Raw genomic sequence first — 17,164 nt, forward strand, 5'->3', positions numbered from 1 at the left:
AAGACTGAAGAGTGAGAGAATCGAAGCCTGAGAGTAGAGTGGGATATACGTGGATGGTGAGGCTAGACACGAAGGCCATCTGCAAATCCTAGCACAGATCGATGCCAATCTCATGTCCCTGGTGGGCCCGCAGAAATGATAGCGCCCCTATGTTGCACCCCCGGAAAATCCAAAGGCTGCGACGAGAAGCACCACGCTGCCGTTATGTTTACTGATCTAGCAGACCGTGTTCGCCATGGGAGTACGTTCATCCCCCGTCGAAGGCAGATAAATTGTCCGAAATTCCCAAAAGCATGCTAGAGCGCGCGTCAGCTCATCTATCGCGAACAAGCCTGAAGCAAGCGAGCCGACGACCGTCATGTCGGTAATGCTTGTCGTAATGCTTAGTATAAACGTGTTTCAACGTGTGCGCCTCGAACTTCGGTGGCGCAGGCCTTGAGGCCGCTTTGCCTGATTGATTGATGGATTACTATCTGTTGGGTGTTCGTGGAGATGAACAGGCGCGGGACGAAGCCGATCTCGTGAGCTAGGAAGGGATTCGTGGAAACACGGGTTCACAACTTATGAAGGAGCAACGTGCGCTGAGGCCATTTGATGAGTTCCTTTCGTAGCAAAATGTCCCGAAAAAAACGTATCGCAAGCAGCAAAATATGTGTTGACACTGCTGAGTAGATTCATCCTTAGAGAAAGGTGGTGGCTGGGAATGGAGCTGTCCATGTGGGGGTGACGCGTTGATATCGGAACGCTCGGAATCGATCGGAACGAGACGAGTCGCATCTCGCCCAACTTACGACGAGTTCATTTATCGTATCTTTGATACGTGTACTACGCCGCACAGCACATCCGCGAAAGCAAGACAGGGCAACCAGGGCCAAGATCTATCGCCATGATGCACAACGAACCATTCGTCAAGATATAGGTACATGCACCTGTATTCCATACAAAATATCTACTAGTACAACGCCATGTCGCACGAGGCATGTGCCGCAAAACATACAGATAAGAAGCTAAAAGAGCAAGTTTGTCCGAATGAACCTAACAGCTATACCTCCTAGACCATTTATATCAACGCCTTGCATACCAAACGCAACATAAATAAGAAAATGCCCAAACTCCTCAATGCTCTCTGCTTTTGCCCATCAGAGTTCCCGTAAAGCATTCAATATACCCTTTTTCAAAACACCGAACACCTATCTCCTCAATGACCTCAAACCCTTACAAATAACCCATCCAGAGCGGATCGCACTGACTCAACTTAGCCGGATGCACCGCAACAGCCACCAAGTCCACTACTGTCTGGTTCGCAGGTAGATTGGCGCCCGTGGGCAGGCTACCAATCGCGCTGGCCCTCTTGACTACCAGATCGCTATTACTCTGCACACTCTCCCTGAGCACCTCGGGAGTAAGCTGGCTGGCCTTGTGCTGCGAGGTGAACCAGTGGTTCATCTCATCGCGCATGAAGATGCTGAGTTGCATCTCTAGCTCGCCCTCGGGTTCGATCAAACAGCGCGCGACTGTCATGACACTGGGAGCGAAGATGCCTTCGAGATTCAACGGCCCCATGAGAGTTTGTAGGTTGGGTGTGAGGCGGAAGGGTACTGGTTCCGAGTTGTGCAAGATGGGCTTGCCAACTGCCATGCTCGGAATCAGTTCGGAACCCCAAATGCGGCCGCTAGAGCGCGAGACGCTGATCTTCTGGGGGAAGCGCGTATTCATATGCATGACATAGGTCATGAACGTGAGCGCAGCGAGTTGGTAGCTGAAGGTACGGCGGAAGAGCCAGAAGTCGGCGAAGGTGGGGAAGGTAGCACGGAAGTAGTCTTGGATGACCGTCGGGGGCACATATTTCTCTTGCACAGCAGCGAATGTCTCGAGGCGAATGCTGTTGGCGTGATCAAGGTTCTTCTGTTGGGGTTGGGTCAGAGACTGGTGGCTTGCATGCGCGTTTGAAGAACTTACTGGCTGGAGTGCTCGCAGCTTCTCGATACTGAAGAGCACGGGTTCATCCTTATTGATACCATTCTTCCGGCAGTAATCCTCGTAAATTCCTTGCATATTAATATATGAAGGGTCGTCTTGTACCATACGCACACTAGGGGTAATCGGTACCATAAGCGGAAGATGGAACTGCAAATTTCTTCGCCGGCTCTCCTTGCGCTTAGCCAGTATGCCGTTGAAGATGCGGAAGAGTTGTAGGATACGCTCCTCGCGCCTGGAACTTCTAGCAGCCGGGAACTGAATAGCGAAGGGGTGCACGCTTCCATCGTGACCACGGATCTTGAGACGACGATGGCAAATACCGACACCGCGCACCAGCTCCACATCTGGCAGGAAGCGTTCAATGCGCACGAAGTCGGAGTTCTTGTCGCGATGTTGCAGGTACTGCCCAGGCACTTCCACATCGTCGAATTTGAGGAAGCGGAACTCACTAAGCTGATGAGTGTACTGTTCGAGCGGAACTGTGAGCTTCCTGCGATCGAGCCTTTCCTCGAAGCGATTTCGCCATGTGCGCAGCTTCTGGATGTACTCGTACATCGTTGGCTTGTTGGTAACAAAGTCCTTTTCGAAAGCCTTGCGAATGTGAGGTGGGAGGACTGACTCGGCGAAACGTGTTATGTTTGCTTCAGTTGATTGCGGTAGCTTGATCTCCCTCGCATATAGGTTAGGCTGGCGACCGACATATGACAGACCATCGTTGAGCAGAGCAACGATGAGTCGATACGCATCCTCGTCAGGTGGGCACTTGAAGTTCTTCTGGATCTGGTCAAGCATCGTCTCCATGGAGAGAGCGAGGAGAGGGAAAGCTGTTTTGAGGATAGCGCTGATTTCTTCGACATGATCCCACGGCTTCTTCGGCGCTGGGGCTGCGTCGCTAGGAGCTGGTGCACCATCTTGCGTAGCAGTTTCTGTCTTGACAGTGCCGTTGGGCGTGCCGTTCGCAGCAGCCTTAATGTCCGCACCTGCGGTTGTTGGCCGGCTGCCGGTGCTGGATCCGGGTCTGGTTTCTGGCGAAGCCTGCTTCGTTGCGGGTGACCCTTGCCCCTGTTGTTGCTTGGCCTTTGCAGCCTTCTCTTTTGCCTCCTTCTGCTCGTGCGTCTTCTTGAGAACCGCCATATCCTCTCGCGTTGTTCGAAGATGGCAGTACAATGCCTGAGGATACGTCTTCGCCAACTTGCCGAGAATGGATCTGGCGATCGGCGCCTCCTGTCGTGACAGACTGTTCAACAACTGTGGAATGTAAGTTATCCAATACCATGCCGGTGTATCACCCTTGAACTCCTCAAACTTCTCCGCCAACTTCCTCTCCGGATTGTCCAAACTGAGCAACCACAATACACGTCCCAACAATTTCCTTGACTTGGCGTTCTTGAACTGGCTGGCTGCTTCGAGATAGCAGCTGAGTGCTGCCTCGGCCCTCTCCAGATTCTGCGGCTCCTCCTTGAAGAGCATGTCGTTGTATCGGCCCCACTCCGCCCATGCCTTCGGGAGCTTAATATCGAAGTACAACGCGGTACCGAATGCCTCGCCGGCTTCGTTCTTCTGACCCAGCTTGGCCAGGAACATACCCTTGAGCGTGTAGAACTCTGCCTTCTGGTTGGGTCCAAAGTAGTTCAGGTTGGTGTTGTTGATCACGTCCAGCCCACTGTTGAGATCAGCCTTGATCTGGTAGTGACACTTGGCCTGTTCGCGCAACTTGAGGAAAGCTTCTTGAATCTCGATGTTTGGGAGGGTGTAGATACGTCCAAGCTGGTTGATGCAGACTTCTGGCAAGTTGTGCTTGCGTGCGACGTGCGCGAAGCGGTTGATGATCCATGCCGTCTCGTGGTAACCTCTGTAGGCAAAGGAGTTGCCGCTAGCGTTGTTCTGAGTCGGCGGGAGGAGGTTGAGGTAGACGCCGTTGATCAATTGGAAGATGTGTTGTCGCCAGGTTACCAAGTCTTGCCACGCGTTGATGTCGTCCCAAAAGTTCGGTAAGCGGTCGCGCCAAGTGCTGAGGAGCAGCTTTAGCTCTTGAGATTTGACATCAAGGTTGACTTGCGTAGTCTGGGCAAGACTCTGGCAGATAACACTGGCATCATGAAGTTCGACAAGCTGCTGGAAGTGTTGAAGTAGCGGGATATGGGCCTGGGTAATGCGTCTGGGCAACTGGTGCCATTTTCTGATCGAAAGTTGAATGGATTCATCGCACAGTCGATGGAACTCCGGTTGCGATTCTTGTTTGTTGTGAAGCTTGAGAAGAGACATGAAAGTTTGGAAGAATACTCGTCGTGGTGTGGGCGCGTCGCTGACAGCTTTGATGGTTGCATCAAGCTGCTCGCGGGTCTCAGCGTTCTGCCAAGCATCGAATACGCGCCAGGTTGATTCCAGGTAAAGATCGTTGAAGTTCTCGTGCTTGGCAAAGTCACTCAAGATCTCCCATTGCTGAAGCTTCTGCGCGCAAATCACCCAGTGATCCTCCCAAAGCATGTACTCTCCAGTACTAAACGGCAGAACTGAGGTGCGGGCCTTGATCTGGGCAGCCTCGTACATCTGCTGTGCCTTGTCCCAGATGCCGCACTGCTCGTATGATAGAGCAGCGTTACTCTCTATGAATTGGCAACGTCGCCGCCATGTTCCGTAGAACAGGTCATCCTCTTGTAGACCACTGTAAATTTCCAGTAAGGCGTCCAGGTTGCTCTCGCGTAGCTTCTCGACATCCACGACAGGTGAGATAGCGGAGTCTTCCATGTAGACAGCAGCCGTGTACCATGCGTTGTAGGTCTGAGCAAGGTACTTCATGATGTGAGGCGGGAACTTTACTCGCGGTCTAGCATGGACGATGGCGTCAAGCATGGTCGCAACACAGTTGGGTCGTTTGTCGAGTTGACGAGAATGGTAGTCCTTGGTGAGCAGTGCGGCCATACCCTTCTCGAGATCGCTCTGGTCATCCTTCGTAAGCGCCGTCCATGCCAGCGGAAAGAAAGCGATCCAGATGTCATGAGCAAGGTTACTATCGGTGTGTTGTAGGTGACCAAGTGGTTCGAAGATGTCCTTGATCTTGATGTCGGCCAATTGATTGCAGAAGCGGCGATGACCGTTTACAAGATTCTCCAGTTCGTCATCAACCATGACGTCGGCGATCCTCGGATCCCTGCCATATGAACCAAATAAAGCGGTGGGTTGCATGAGACGGAAATCTTCCGAATGAAGCTGTGCCGGCGTATTCATTTCGACCGATCCAAACATCAAGTGGATGACTTGACTGAGCCAGTAGCTGTCGGAGAGTGTATCCCAATTCTGGGACGCAAGTACGTAGCTCAGGCGACTGGCTGCTGTGCGACTCAAGCTCTTATCAAAGATGGTCATGTATCGGTTGCGCATCTCAACATCCTGCGCTCGAGTACCAATCAGGAATGCGTGCTCCATCCGTACGGTAAGCTCACTCCTAGTGATCTTGGGGTCCTCGTAGATACGAATTACCAGGTCCAAGAAGCGAGTCAGTAGCGAAGTGTCGGCGCGGTGCTCGAAGAGCAACATCTTGCTTAGGACTGCCGTCTTCTCCTTAAGTGTGGGCACTGGCTCGGTGGAGTGGAAGATCCATTCTTCGACGAGATCTAGTACCTTCATACAGACAGAGTTGGTCTGGGATCGTTCAACAAGTGAAGCCAGCACGCTGAGATATGGCCTTCGGTTCTCGCCAAGCTCATTCATGCGCGCAGCAAGGATGTCAACTGTCTTCAGTACCAGATCAGTCTGAATCTCGACCTCACGAGGGTCAGTAGGCGGGTTGGCTCCTTCGGGGCGCATAGCAGGTGGTACTGGCTGTCCTGGAATGCCGCTGGTGCCGGCAAGGTGGTCCTTGGCCATCTTGCCCTGGAAGGCCTTCATGACCTGTGGAATGTGTTGATCGATCTCCTCAGGCCGCTTTTGGCACAAGGTCCACAAGATATTGATAGCACTGACGTAGGAGCTATTGGAGAGAGCTTCCGTAGCAATCGTACCAAGGAAGTTTACGAATTCGGTCGAGGGCGATTCTTCAATGTTGCCTTCATCATCCGTAACAGGCTCAGGCATGACCTCGAGGATGCGCTTAAGGATAGGCTTCAGCTTCATTGTGCCGTCGTCCGACTCATCGGTTGCGTGAAGACTGGCCTGCACGTCTGGGTTCTCAGAACGAATTGGCTTCTCCAAGATCTTCTGGAATTGAGGAATGCGCTGCAGCACCCAGTCATCCGACTTGACATTCACGATAACTTTTACGATCTGGAGCGTGTTGATCATGCGTGTGCTGAACACTTCCGGTTTGTCCTCTTGCTTCATCTCGGTCAACAAGATCTCCTCGATCTTCTTGCTGAGCATCAGATCCAGGTCCAGATCGCTCCATAATCGTGGCGAGAGCAAGTCATGCAATAACTGCACAGCCTTCTTGCATATCTCCGCAGGTTGTGGTGTGGTGGTGGTGACCGCTGTCGGGTCCTTGGATTTTGGTGAAGCCACAGGGAAGCGTTCTGGAAGATAGGCGATGAACTGAATCAGATACTTGATAAGCATCATACGAATGCCAGGTCCGGCCACGAAACCCCTCGATGAAGAGTTAGTGACTACTGCCGACCCGTCTGCTCGCCTCTTTAGTGCTTGAGGCGACTGAGATGGACGCTCGACAGGACCGGCGCTCTCGCTTGCTGTACGTTCTTCCCATGTTCTGATTAGGCTGATCAGATTCAACGCGAGCTTCTTTGCATCGGTCGAGGGATTCGGAGGTTGCGCAATCTTTGACAACGCCGTAATGATGATGGAGGATAGATGTTCACGGCCTTCGTAGAACAAGTCCGGATGACGAACCACAAAATTGAAGATACTCATCAGCTGCTGCAGGTTCGAGCTTTCCTCGGATAAAATCTTGCGAGGATACTGGATCCAGCGAGGCATCTTGGCGTCACCACCAGGCATGCGCTTCTTCAGGACAGGAGCCATAAGCTCAAGCGCCTGCATTACCAACGATCGACCCTCGTTTTGGTGTGCTTTGAGAAGGGCTTGATAGACTTGAACGGCGATCTTGACAGGCGTGTCGAATGCGGCGATGAAGAAGGCGATGAGCACGTAAGCGGCGTACTTGTTGATGATGTCTTCAAGCTTGATGTAGTTCCAGGCAAACTTGATGACGTCTTTGCGAGCATCTTGTATCATCCCGGGGTAGTGCTTGAGGAGGAGGGTGGTAAGCTGAAGGAGTTCCATCCGTGAGTGGTCGACACCAAGCTGGGCCGTGTCTTCTGAGAGCTCCAGGGTGGACTGCGGTTTCCAGAGCCGGCTGTGGATTGCCTCAGTCATGGCCTTGTCCATGAACTTGGTACCTTTGGCCTTTGGACCGAACAGGCTGTCCCAGTTGCGTTTCACATCCATGGCGAAGATGGGGTTGACGATGTAGCGGAAGATGAACGTCTTCGTCTTCTGGGAAGAGTTACGGGAAGTGTACAGATCGATACACTTGTTCACAATCGTTTTCCAGTAATCCACAGACTCACTGGAGATGATCTGGTCATAGATGAAGTCGAACAGGCGCGGTGAGGCTTTCAACTCCTCAGATGTGACAGCATCTACTACTTCGAAGAAGAAATCCAGATTGTTCGGTTCTTGTTTCAGGTACGTGGTGAAGATGATCATGATCTGATCACCAGCTTGTTCTGTTGCCAGACGTAGCTCCGAGTCGAGGGTGTTCACCCTAAGCTTCTTCTCCAGTCCCCTGGCTGCGTCGAAGAGACCCTTTCGCAGCTCTTCGTTCGAAACGAGCCAGTTACTCGTCTCTTCGGATTGGCTGAGAGCGTACGCAATGTGAATGCCGTTGAGTTGAGCCTGGCACTTCTCCTTCTCGGTACCCTCAGGGTTCATGGCGCTTAGGAAGCCAGACGCATCTTCTGTCACCTGCCTACGAAGTACTTCGCTTGCTGGGTTCTCGAGTAGCTGTGCGAAGAAGCGTCCCTGGGTCTGGTCCTTCAAATTGGGTGCGAAGTAGTCCCAAGCCTCCTTGGGATACATACAGAGGTACTTGATCAACGGCTCTCTGAAGGGGCTGTAGTGCGTCCTTCTAAGAGCCGTCTCAAGCTCGATAACCTTCTCGATGATTTGCTTGAGGAACGTCGCAGCGGCCGCCGGGAGCAGGTGGAAGATGTTGAAGATACCGGTGACGATCTTCATCTTGGGATTCTGCTCGATCATAGTGAACGAGATCTTCTGCAGACTGTTCTGGTCCGCAATGCTTTTGAGGTGATCAAGGAGACGTGTGCCAATCTCCACCTTGAAGTAGTTTGTGAGGAGCTTCAGCAACCGTGCCAGACCGTCAAGATTCTCGACAGAGAGCTTCCTTGGATCCTGGAGGTTGACAAGAATAGGACGAAGTCCACTCTGGAGGACATCTTTGGGCAGTTTGTTTGTAGCTGAGATAACGCCAGATAGGCCGATGTTCGCCGCCTCAATCACTTCTGGAGACTTCGAATATAGGCACTTGAAGAAGACAGCGATAATGCGGAGGAAGGTCTGGTTCGGCGGTGTCGTGCTAAACTCAGGGAAGGTTTGAGCGGTGGAGAGGAGACGGATGCATGCAACTCGTAGGTTGACGATGTGATCTGCGTTCCGCTGCTCAAAAGGCTTACTTGCCAAATGCTCGTCTTCGGCGTCGGCTAGTGCCAAAGACTCCATCAATAATCTCGTCAGTTGTTCGTTGAACTCGAGGATGTTGTTCTTGAGCTTCAAACAGAAAGTGATCGCGTCAATGTAGGCAATCTGAATACTGAACGGTAGTGCTCGCAGCGGCTTGGTCCAAATCGGTAAGATGAGTCTATCCTTCACCGGCGTGATCAGGTCGCTAACGCTCAACTCGGTCACATCTGACAACACCTGGAACGCCTTCTGAGTTGCGTCGCGCACACTCTTGTTCATATGCGAGAGATCACCCACGAGCTGTTGGCAGAGCTTCAGGGTAATGTTGTTGCCCTTATCGAAATCTTCCTTGGTCGTCTTCTTGTGACAGCGTCGGATGAGGTCTTGGATGAGGCCTTCTGCTTGTATGCGCGTCTTCGAGTCGAGATCGATAGGCATGTCCTTCATGACAAAGTTAAGTGCCCTAACAAGTTCGAAATGGCGGGGTACGAGCCATGATTGGGGAAGACCCAGTTGTTTGATCATGATTTCAATACCCCGAGTTCCGCCAGACTTCATGAACCAGTCATCAGCATGACAGTTGTGGCAAAACGTACTTGACAGCTCATTGAAGAACACGAACTTGTCCAAGGAACTATCATTGCCGAAGATTGCCTTCGTAGCATCACGCATTGTGATGATGGCTTGCTCAGCAGCGTCCCGCACTGCGCCGTGTTCTGACGCCAGAGACTCGCCAATAGCTTCAGAGATGACATCGCTCTCAATCACGACAGGCCCTTCTCCTGAATGCACATCGAACGGCTTGTTCTTGTGTTTCAGAGTGGCAAATTGCGTTCCCAGCTCCAGGAGCGTGAAGTGCTTTGCCAAGTTGCTTACCAGAGCCTCCGCTTCCGACTTCAGCTCCGGTACCGAAACAGCAAAGATGCTCGCCTTCAGCAGTTTCTTGAGAGTCTCTTGTTCTACAGTCTTCTTGGTGATGGACTTTTCGCGCTCTGATGCGGTGAGGATGTCGTATCCCACATCAAACTTCTTGGCACACAAGTCGTTCGCTTGCAGGCGTACTAGCTGGGCGAAGTCTTCTGGCAAGCTGTCGAAACCGACCAGCAGCTTCGTATGTGCGGTGATGAGGCGAAGAGCCTGTTGCTTATGGAACGTGTCGGACTTTTTGGCTGCTGGAGTCTTTGGGATTTCGTGGAGCTTCGCGATGGCGGTGTCGATGCCTATCGCTGCGGGGAAGGCACGGTCTTTGGTAGATCCAATGAGTCGAATGTCAATCGATGACTGATCATCAGAGTACGGTTTGAAATCCAGCTCTGGTGGGCCAGTGATGAACTTGCGATTGCGTCCGCCTAGCTTTCCAAGAATGCGCATCGTGGTATGAGCGTGGAAATGGCTGTACGGGTTAGGCTTCAGATGCTCCCATAGTGCAGCCATCAGCTCGTCGATGACTGGGGCCATGATCGGGTCCAGATAGTCCGCGGTGAGATTGTCCACGCAGAGCTCTAGAGTACGAAGACCCTGACCGACAAGATCCGAGCCAGCACGCAGAGCAACGACCAGTGGCCTCATCAAGTAACTGAGATGTGGCAACAAGTTACTGAGTCGCGCTGGCACTGTGAGAGATAGTTCAACGAAGAGATCCCTTTCAGCCGGCTTGCGCGCCGTCAAAAGAAGGTTGTTGAGCACGTCGAGTAGCATTTCCAGCAGGGGAAGAATTTCTTTGTACAGATGCTCGAATCTACCGCCACCAATACTTCTGAACAATGACCTAAGCAGGAGGAAGTAGTTCATGGGTTCTTCGGCAGTCGTGGATAGCTGAATCGACTTCGTTATGATCTTGCTGACGTGTGGTAATAGCACTTGCTCATTCTGGGCAGAGAAGAGCGTAACGGCCATGAAGGAAAGTTTGAAGAGGCGAAGGAGGATGGAGGACTTCTTCACATCGGCAGTGCCAACCTCTTCGATTCGGTCCATAAGAAATTGCAACAGCATCCCCGAAAAGCTGGGTGATGTAGCCTCGGAAGCGAGAAGGAACTGTGGAACGTGAAGTAACGCCGGGTGATCGAACATCATATCGTACAAATGGGGTATCTCGGATGAAAACACTTCGTGGAACGTGGCTGGATCGATGTGGTGGAAGACAGTCGCAAACGTCTCCAAAAGGTCCTTCTCTTCCTTGCCACTCGACATCATATGTTGGTTGCCCATGAAATCTCCCGGTGACAAGCCTTGTGTTTCAGGGGTCTTTTCAGTACCGTAGTACCGGAACACCTTGGCACCTTCGCGGAAAAGCTTGATAAGAACTTCCACCTCTTCCGCGTTGTAGCCAAACGACACTTCATGCCAGTTTGCAGACGCGTTGGTCGGATCAATCTCGTCCTTGATCTTGGCTGGGTTGCAGGCTCTTAGCTGATAGAAAAGATTCTTCAGCCCATGGAGTAGGTTCTTGAACAGGAACTTGTTGTCGGCAATGGGATCGGAGCTCCGGTCTCGTGGATTGGATGTCTTGATGGGTGTCGCGTTGAAAATGTCGATTTCGTCCCAATCCGGGGGGTTTTCCTGAACGGCCATGTGGTTCTCGTCGACCGCATCAATGGAAGGTTGGCTGTACTGAGCTGAGAGCTTGACAGCATTGTGGTATTGTCGGTTCATTGCCGCGAACTTGTCACCGATGGCATTCAGTATCATGATCAAGAAGTATCGCGCGTCCTCCTTAGGTTCCAGTTTCGCGATGCACTCTGCCATGTTCAGCAGAAGCTTCGCGCTCATGGTCTGGAAGCTGGTTCCGGGAAATGTGTCGTGCAAATTCTTCGTGTAAACCTCAACTGTGCGTCGGATCTGCTCTTTCGACAGAGATTCTCGCAGATGGTGAATCAGATCGGCCAGCATGCTGTATGCGAGCGGACGCATGGTCTCGTACACTGTCAGGCCATCTCCGATCAATGTCTTCTCGTCCAGTAGCTCGTCAATCTTCTTGAGGAAGATTTTGCGGAAGTTGAAGTTGATGATATGCCTAATAGCGACTAGTAGCTCTTTCCGTGCGCCGGACTTTTCGCGTGGACAGTCCTTGAGCAGTCGGACGACGATATCAGGAAGGGTCGGAAGGAAGTCGTTCAGCTGGTTTGCATACACCCTAAGTAGGTAAGCCAGAAAACTCATGGTTTTAACCTGAGCTGTTATGAAGTCGCCAAATGCCGCGCGGTTGCGAATGTCTTTGCTGACACCAGTGAAGATTTTGCCCTGCGCCTTGGCCTCCTCATGTGCCTTCTCTTGTGGCTTCGCCTGGAGCAAAAGTACGTTCTTGATCAGTGGTACAAAAAGTTTCACGTTTTTGTTCACACAGTTCCTGTAGGCCTGGAATAGAGATACCACAATTATTGGACACTCTGCGAGGACCTTGAACGACTGCATTCCCTTGAGCAGCATGCGCGTTTGCTGGTGTTCCGATCCGATATCGCCTGCGGAACCAGATGTGAGGGCGGTCGCTGGCGAGCTCGGGCGCGGGGACTGGGAGAACTGGTGGTTGTTTGGGGTGGAAGGGACGCCTTGCGAGGCTGAAGCCGTCGTGTTGCTGTCAAAGGTATCGTGCACCGCCTGCTCCATCGTCTCGAACATTTCCTGAATCAGATCCAAGAATGGCTGAACTCGGTCCGCGAGCGCCTTGGTTTGGTGGCGCTGAAAGTCCATGATGGTCTTCATACACAGAACTGCATTGTCCTCGTTCTCCAGCTTCACCAAGCTCATGAGTTTGTCGACGATCTTGGCCGCGTGCGGTTCTATGGCTTCGGTCGGGTTCATCGGAAGACGGTGCAGGATCTCGAGGACACAGTTCCGTATGCGCTGTTTCTGAGTCAGAAGGCTGTAGAGTTGTCGCAAGTTGTGCGCTCACCTGTTCCGGCGATGTGGAAATGAAGACTGGGTTGCCATCTAAAATCTTGAGGAAAACGGGGACGAGGTGATTCAAGAACGAGGCGTACTGCTGCCCTTGACAGTAGTTCTCAATGTTGTCCCGGATTTCAATCGCCTGGGTGCCCTTGACTCTGAGATCTGCGCCAGTCAGCCTATGTTCTCTTGTGATGATGCGCGCGCATGTTGTGGGCATGCAGCGCGCGCAATGTATGGTGTACCAGAGTTTGGGTCGTCCAACTTGGAGGCCATAGCCTCGAAGTTGTGAGTCGCCATGGCGATGTTGCGTGCAGCCTACAGCCGCTCCTCCACCTTGTCGAAGTCCTCGTAGACTGTGCCCTGCAATGGCGCAGCTATCCAGTGTGTGGCGCGATCAATGTAGCGGAAGACAGGCGCATTGGTCTCGGAGGCACGCGGTGGTATGCGGAATCGGGTGCAGGTCGCTGCTGTGTCGAATATTAAATTTTGAAAAGGAAGGTGCAGGCGGGATGGCCTATATGGTCATTACAATCGTTATTGTGGAAGTGAGGCCTGGTGGTGGGGCGAGGGCGCGTCCCGAGTGCGGGTATGGAGTCGCGACTTGGAGTGATGGATGAGCTTCTGCAGAGCACTTAGCCTGGAGCTGACGAGCGAGGGAGGCACGCCGACCCCCAAAACTTAGCGCGTCGCTCTCATTGGTCGGCGCCACCCCTGTGCGCCGTGCGGGTGGCACCTTCCAATCCATGTCCGGCACATATCCAACAGTCATCTCTCCACAGCAGACTCCAGAAAGTTTTGGCAACCTGTTGTTGCTGTATGCTTCTCATGTGATTTCGGACGTGATGGATATCATTGAATGCGATGAATCGCGCCACCATCTGCAAATGACTGTGCGAAACTCCTGCAGAGCCGCAACGGCAACGCATTCCTTCCAGTGCATGCTTCGGCGGACTAAGATCACAACAAGCACTGCATTCAGAAGTTCACGGGTCAAACGGGACTTGACGCAAGATACAAACACTGTACATCTATCCAACTACCTGTCGTCGCTTGACTCACCCTTCATAAGCTCCCAGTCATATGCAGTTCTGCCGTTATCTTGTGGGAAACAGAGAACATCACCATAGTTATACAAAGCCACACATCCACGTCCAGTCTTCCGTCTAAGATAAGAAATGGAAAGGTTGACATTTACATTGTTGGAGAGGCGCACCATGGTATTCGATGTCAAGATGTGGGGGCGGGAACATGGGGATAACGAATATGCGCAGCCTGATCCTCTGATCTCTACTTCTCATCGGGGTACATGGCCTCCTTGAGAGGAATGCCGAGCTCCTCACGTATGGGCTCGAGCTCCTGGAGGTACTCTGCGTATTGACCCTTGTTCTCGACCTTGAATTTGATACCTGTGACGTATGTTAGCAATCAACGTCTCAAGGTTGGCCAGATGCCGAAGTAGCGTATTCCAGAGTCCGTTTGACTCCCTTTTGTGTAGAAAGAGACAGGACTGATATTGGGAACGTAGTAGAAGACGTACCCTCGAAAACCCGGACAGCTGAGGGGAAGTCGTTCACGCGCCTGGCAGCGCGGAGAGCGGCGGTGATGACGGTGGTTGAGGGAACGAGATCGTAGGCGAAGCAGTTGTTCAGGTTTCGCTGGCGATTGTCAGCCTATTGCCTCTGTTCGTGGCATCCCACAGTTGCCCAACCCATGTCGGGTGATACCGGTGGGGTCACGTCGTGGAGACAACTAACGTACCTGAAGCTCGAAAACGTCGTTCACCTTCTCGAATTCCTTCTCATATCTGTATTGAACAAACACAAGTCAGCGATGGAGCTCCTGATGTCATCAATGGCGCTCAATGGCTGTCCATGATCTCCACATGACTCCTGCCCGTCCGACTCTACAGCCCCTCCCCGGATTGGTCGTACCTGGCGGTGAATTCCTCGAATGTCTCCTCGGCATGCGCATCGCTCTTGCGGACGGCCGACTGCGAGAAAGCACGCTGGGTGTTCAACGCAACGGGGGTTGCTCGGTAGGCCGGGACTCGCACGCCCACTCGGCTGACCTTCGACGCGGCGCGGACGAAGGACATGTTGCGATTTGGAGAGCTATTGATAAGCTACGGGAGGTGGATTCGGGGCTGCTGGGCGTGCGTAGCCGGCAGTGTGTCGATGAGTAGTGGTGTCGGTGGTGCGATTTCGCGTGAGGTTACGAAAACGAAAGCTCAGGCGATCCGAGTTGCGCCCAAGCCAAGCCGTCTTAAAAGTGGGTCGCACCCGTTCCTGGGACTGATGGCATAGTCGCATCGCCGCACTTAACCAAGCATTCCTCGTTTTCATGTTCATTTGAGTTGCCTACATGCGCGCTACGTCGCCTTTCTGCGCAATGCACGCAGTTGTCTTCCAAGGTCACTGATTCACGCTCTGCCTCCGACTATCTCTAAACGGGATTAATGAAGCTAGATAAGAGAATAGCTATGAGCGCGAGAACCGAAACATTTTAGCTTTTATCTACAGGTTCTCTCACTGTCGTAGGGATCCTTCAAAAAAAAATCATACCCTGTAATAACCGCCAAACGGGACTGGTCCCTCTGATACCGCTCGGACAGACGTGACTGGGCTGTCGCTGTCGTCATCCAGCTCTGAGCTGCCAGACTGATCATCGTTCCTGCCACCGGCCTGTATCTCTTCGTCTTCGTCTTCATCCACCTCGCCATCTTGATCATCCTCGTCGTCCTCCGCATCCCCGATGTCAGCGTTCAGAAGAGTGTCTGGCTGTACAGGATCTTCGGTCATGTCCTCCGGAACCTCGACGTCGTCTGGCGCCTCGTCTCCGTCAGCGTGGTTTTCTGGCTCATCAGTCTCCTCCATTTTCTCGAAGGCGTAGCGCGGATTTCTTGCAGCCCAACGCACGTTGTGCATCACTTGGTGTTCCCTCCTCTTCTCGTGGTGTATGTGACGGTCGTCGACTTCACTCTTGTACTGCGCTGCCATTTCCTTATCGTCCCACAACTCAGGCCATTCGACGATACGCTGATATATGCTATCATCCGGTTTGTCGCCGCCAATAATTGCGTTCATCTTGTCCTTCAGAATGACCGTTGCTTTGGCCCAAGTGCCAACGTGATACCACCCTTGGAAGGTGGGTGCACAGGTTGCTCGAATGTCCTTTGTAGCCAAAACTTTCGCAATGAGAGGATCGGTAATATCGCAGAACTGGAAGAGGTTGCCCGTTCGCGAAACATTGACGCCATCAAATGTGTGCTCAGTCTCCAACTCTTCCGGTGACATCTTTGCTAGCTTCAAGACATGCTGATCGAAGACCGCGCGGTGCTTTGATGTGCCTGACTTGATGTAAGACAGGAAAGACACAGTCTGATACTTGCGATATTCAGGGTCTTTGCGAGGATCGACTCCCCAACGGACAAGAGCCTCTCGCCAGGGCCCGCTTTCGAAGAAGAATCCGCAATAGATGGCTGCTTGCCGAAGCTTGGTTCGCTTGTCCCATCCCAGTCTGTTGTAAAGTAACTGCCGGGTTACTATGGGTCTCTGTAAGAGCAGAGTTCTAATGTTTGCAATCAGTGACTGCATATAGGGTGAAAGATCCCTCTCTGCTGGAAGACCGGGTCGGGGTCCTGTCGGTACATGTTCGTCTGTGGGTTTGACAATTGTGTATGCGTTGTAGGCGAGGCTCCTTTGTATATTGACAACACCTTGATCGGTGTATTTGACGTTTGAGTTTTGCTGGAACCGATAGTTGAAGGCGATTGGCATCTGTATGAACTCTGGCGATGGCCCAACGCTTTTGGTCAGATCTGCACCGGCCGCGGTGTTGACATTATACTTCAACAACTGTTCGTCTAGGATGGGTCAGTGATATTCTCAGTATATTGGGATTAGTCTTACATCGTTTCGGCAGGATGTGGTCTCGCAGACCGACCATGGTCTCGTTGTGAGAAGCAGCATACTGCAAGTCGGGCATGTCTGGAGAGTCAGTGATGGTTCTACAGAGTTCAAGAATATGCTCGACTCACTTCGGAACCGATGAGTTTCATCTACCACTCCGGCAAGAGCAACCCTGTACGTCGAGGCATTGTCTTGCAGGCTCCTGTATATGGTTGGTGCATCCACATACGTCTTGTTGGTCAAAGCGATTTCATCTTCAGTAAGGAAGGGCCCTGTGGTTCCACGCTTTCGTTTGCGTCCTGTCCGTTTTGGCACCGTGACCTTGATGAGAAGGTTGTTCGTCCTCACAGGCGTGGACAGCAAACGCTTGGCAAAGGGGTCGTCTGGGCGCAGCGAGACAGAGATGAGTTTCTTGAGCTCGTCGTCACCCTCGGCGTTGGTCGTGGTTTCCAATCGTGATCGCAGGCCCTGGGCGAGTGTTAGTCCCTCCCAAAGCGGTAGGCACTGCTATTGCCGGCTGACCTTGCTTAGTTTGACAGGCCCACCTAATGAGGTAATGCCCTTGTCAACGTTTTTGATGATGGCGGGATGCTCGACAACGGATACGGCACGTGACGGGATGGGCAGCCAGGGCGCATGCTCGTTCTCGGTCGACATGGCGTTGTCCATATTGGGTCACACGGTGGAGAGGTGCAAGCTCAAAACGCTCTGGCGGTGAGATTCACGAGAGTTTGTAG

At 52.4% G+C, this 17,164-nt stretch overlaps 3 protein-coding genes across 3 annotated transcripts; all 3 read right to left on the bottom strand.

Moving 5' to 3' along the window:
- Positions 1–1,215: 1,215 nt before the first annotated feature.
- On the bottom strand, positions 1,216–12,816 carry J4E83_000849 (uncharacterized protein; the record flags this gene model as incomplete). The annotated part of the gene is made up of 4 exons (XM_049327806.1): positions 1,216–1,905; positions 1,960–12,474; positions 12,524–12,681; positions 12,762–12,816. The coding sequence occupies 4 exons, from the start codon at positions 12,814–12,816 to the stop codon at positions 1,216–1,218; spliced, it is 11,418 nt and encodes a 3,805-aa protein (XP_049192324.1).
- A 990-nt stretch (positions 12,817–13,806) lies between these two features.
- Positions 13,807–14,614, bottom strand: COX6 (Cytochrome c oxidase subunit 6; the record flags this gene model as incomplete). Its single annotated transcript, XM_049327807.1, has 4 exons — positions 13,807–13,925; positions 14,057–14,174; positions 14,278–14,323; positions 14,451–14,614. The coding sequence occupies 4 exons, from the start codon at positions 14,612–14,614 to the stop codon at positions 13,807–13,809; spliced, it is 447 nt and encodes a 148-aa protein (XP_049192325.1).
- Positions 14,615–15,074: 460 nt separating this feature from the next.
- On the bottom strand, positions 15,075–17,096 carry J4E83_000851 (uncharacterized protein; the record flags this gene model as incomplete). The annotated part of the gene is made up of 4 exons (XM_049327808.1): positions 15,075–16,381; positions 16,428–16,505; positions 16,556–16,895; positions 16,950–17,096. The coding sequence occupies 4 exons, from the start codon at positions 17,094–17,096 to the stop codon at positions 15,075–15,077; spliced, it is 1,872 nt and encodes a 623-aa protein (XP_049192326.1).
- Between the last annotated feature and the right edge of the window lie 68 nt (positions 17,097–17,164).

Source organism: Alternaria metachromatica, assembly GCF_023757995.1.
Source record: "Alternaria metachromatica strain BMP 0045 chromosome Unknown scaffold_2, whole genome shotgun sequence".
Taxonomy (NCBI): domain Eukaryota; kingdom Fungi; phylum Ascomycota; class Dothideomycetes; order Pleosporales; family Pleosporaceae; genus Alternaria; species Alternaria metachromatica.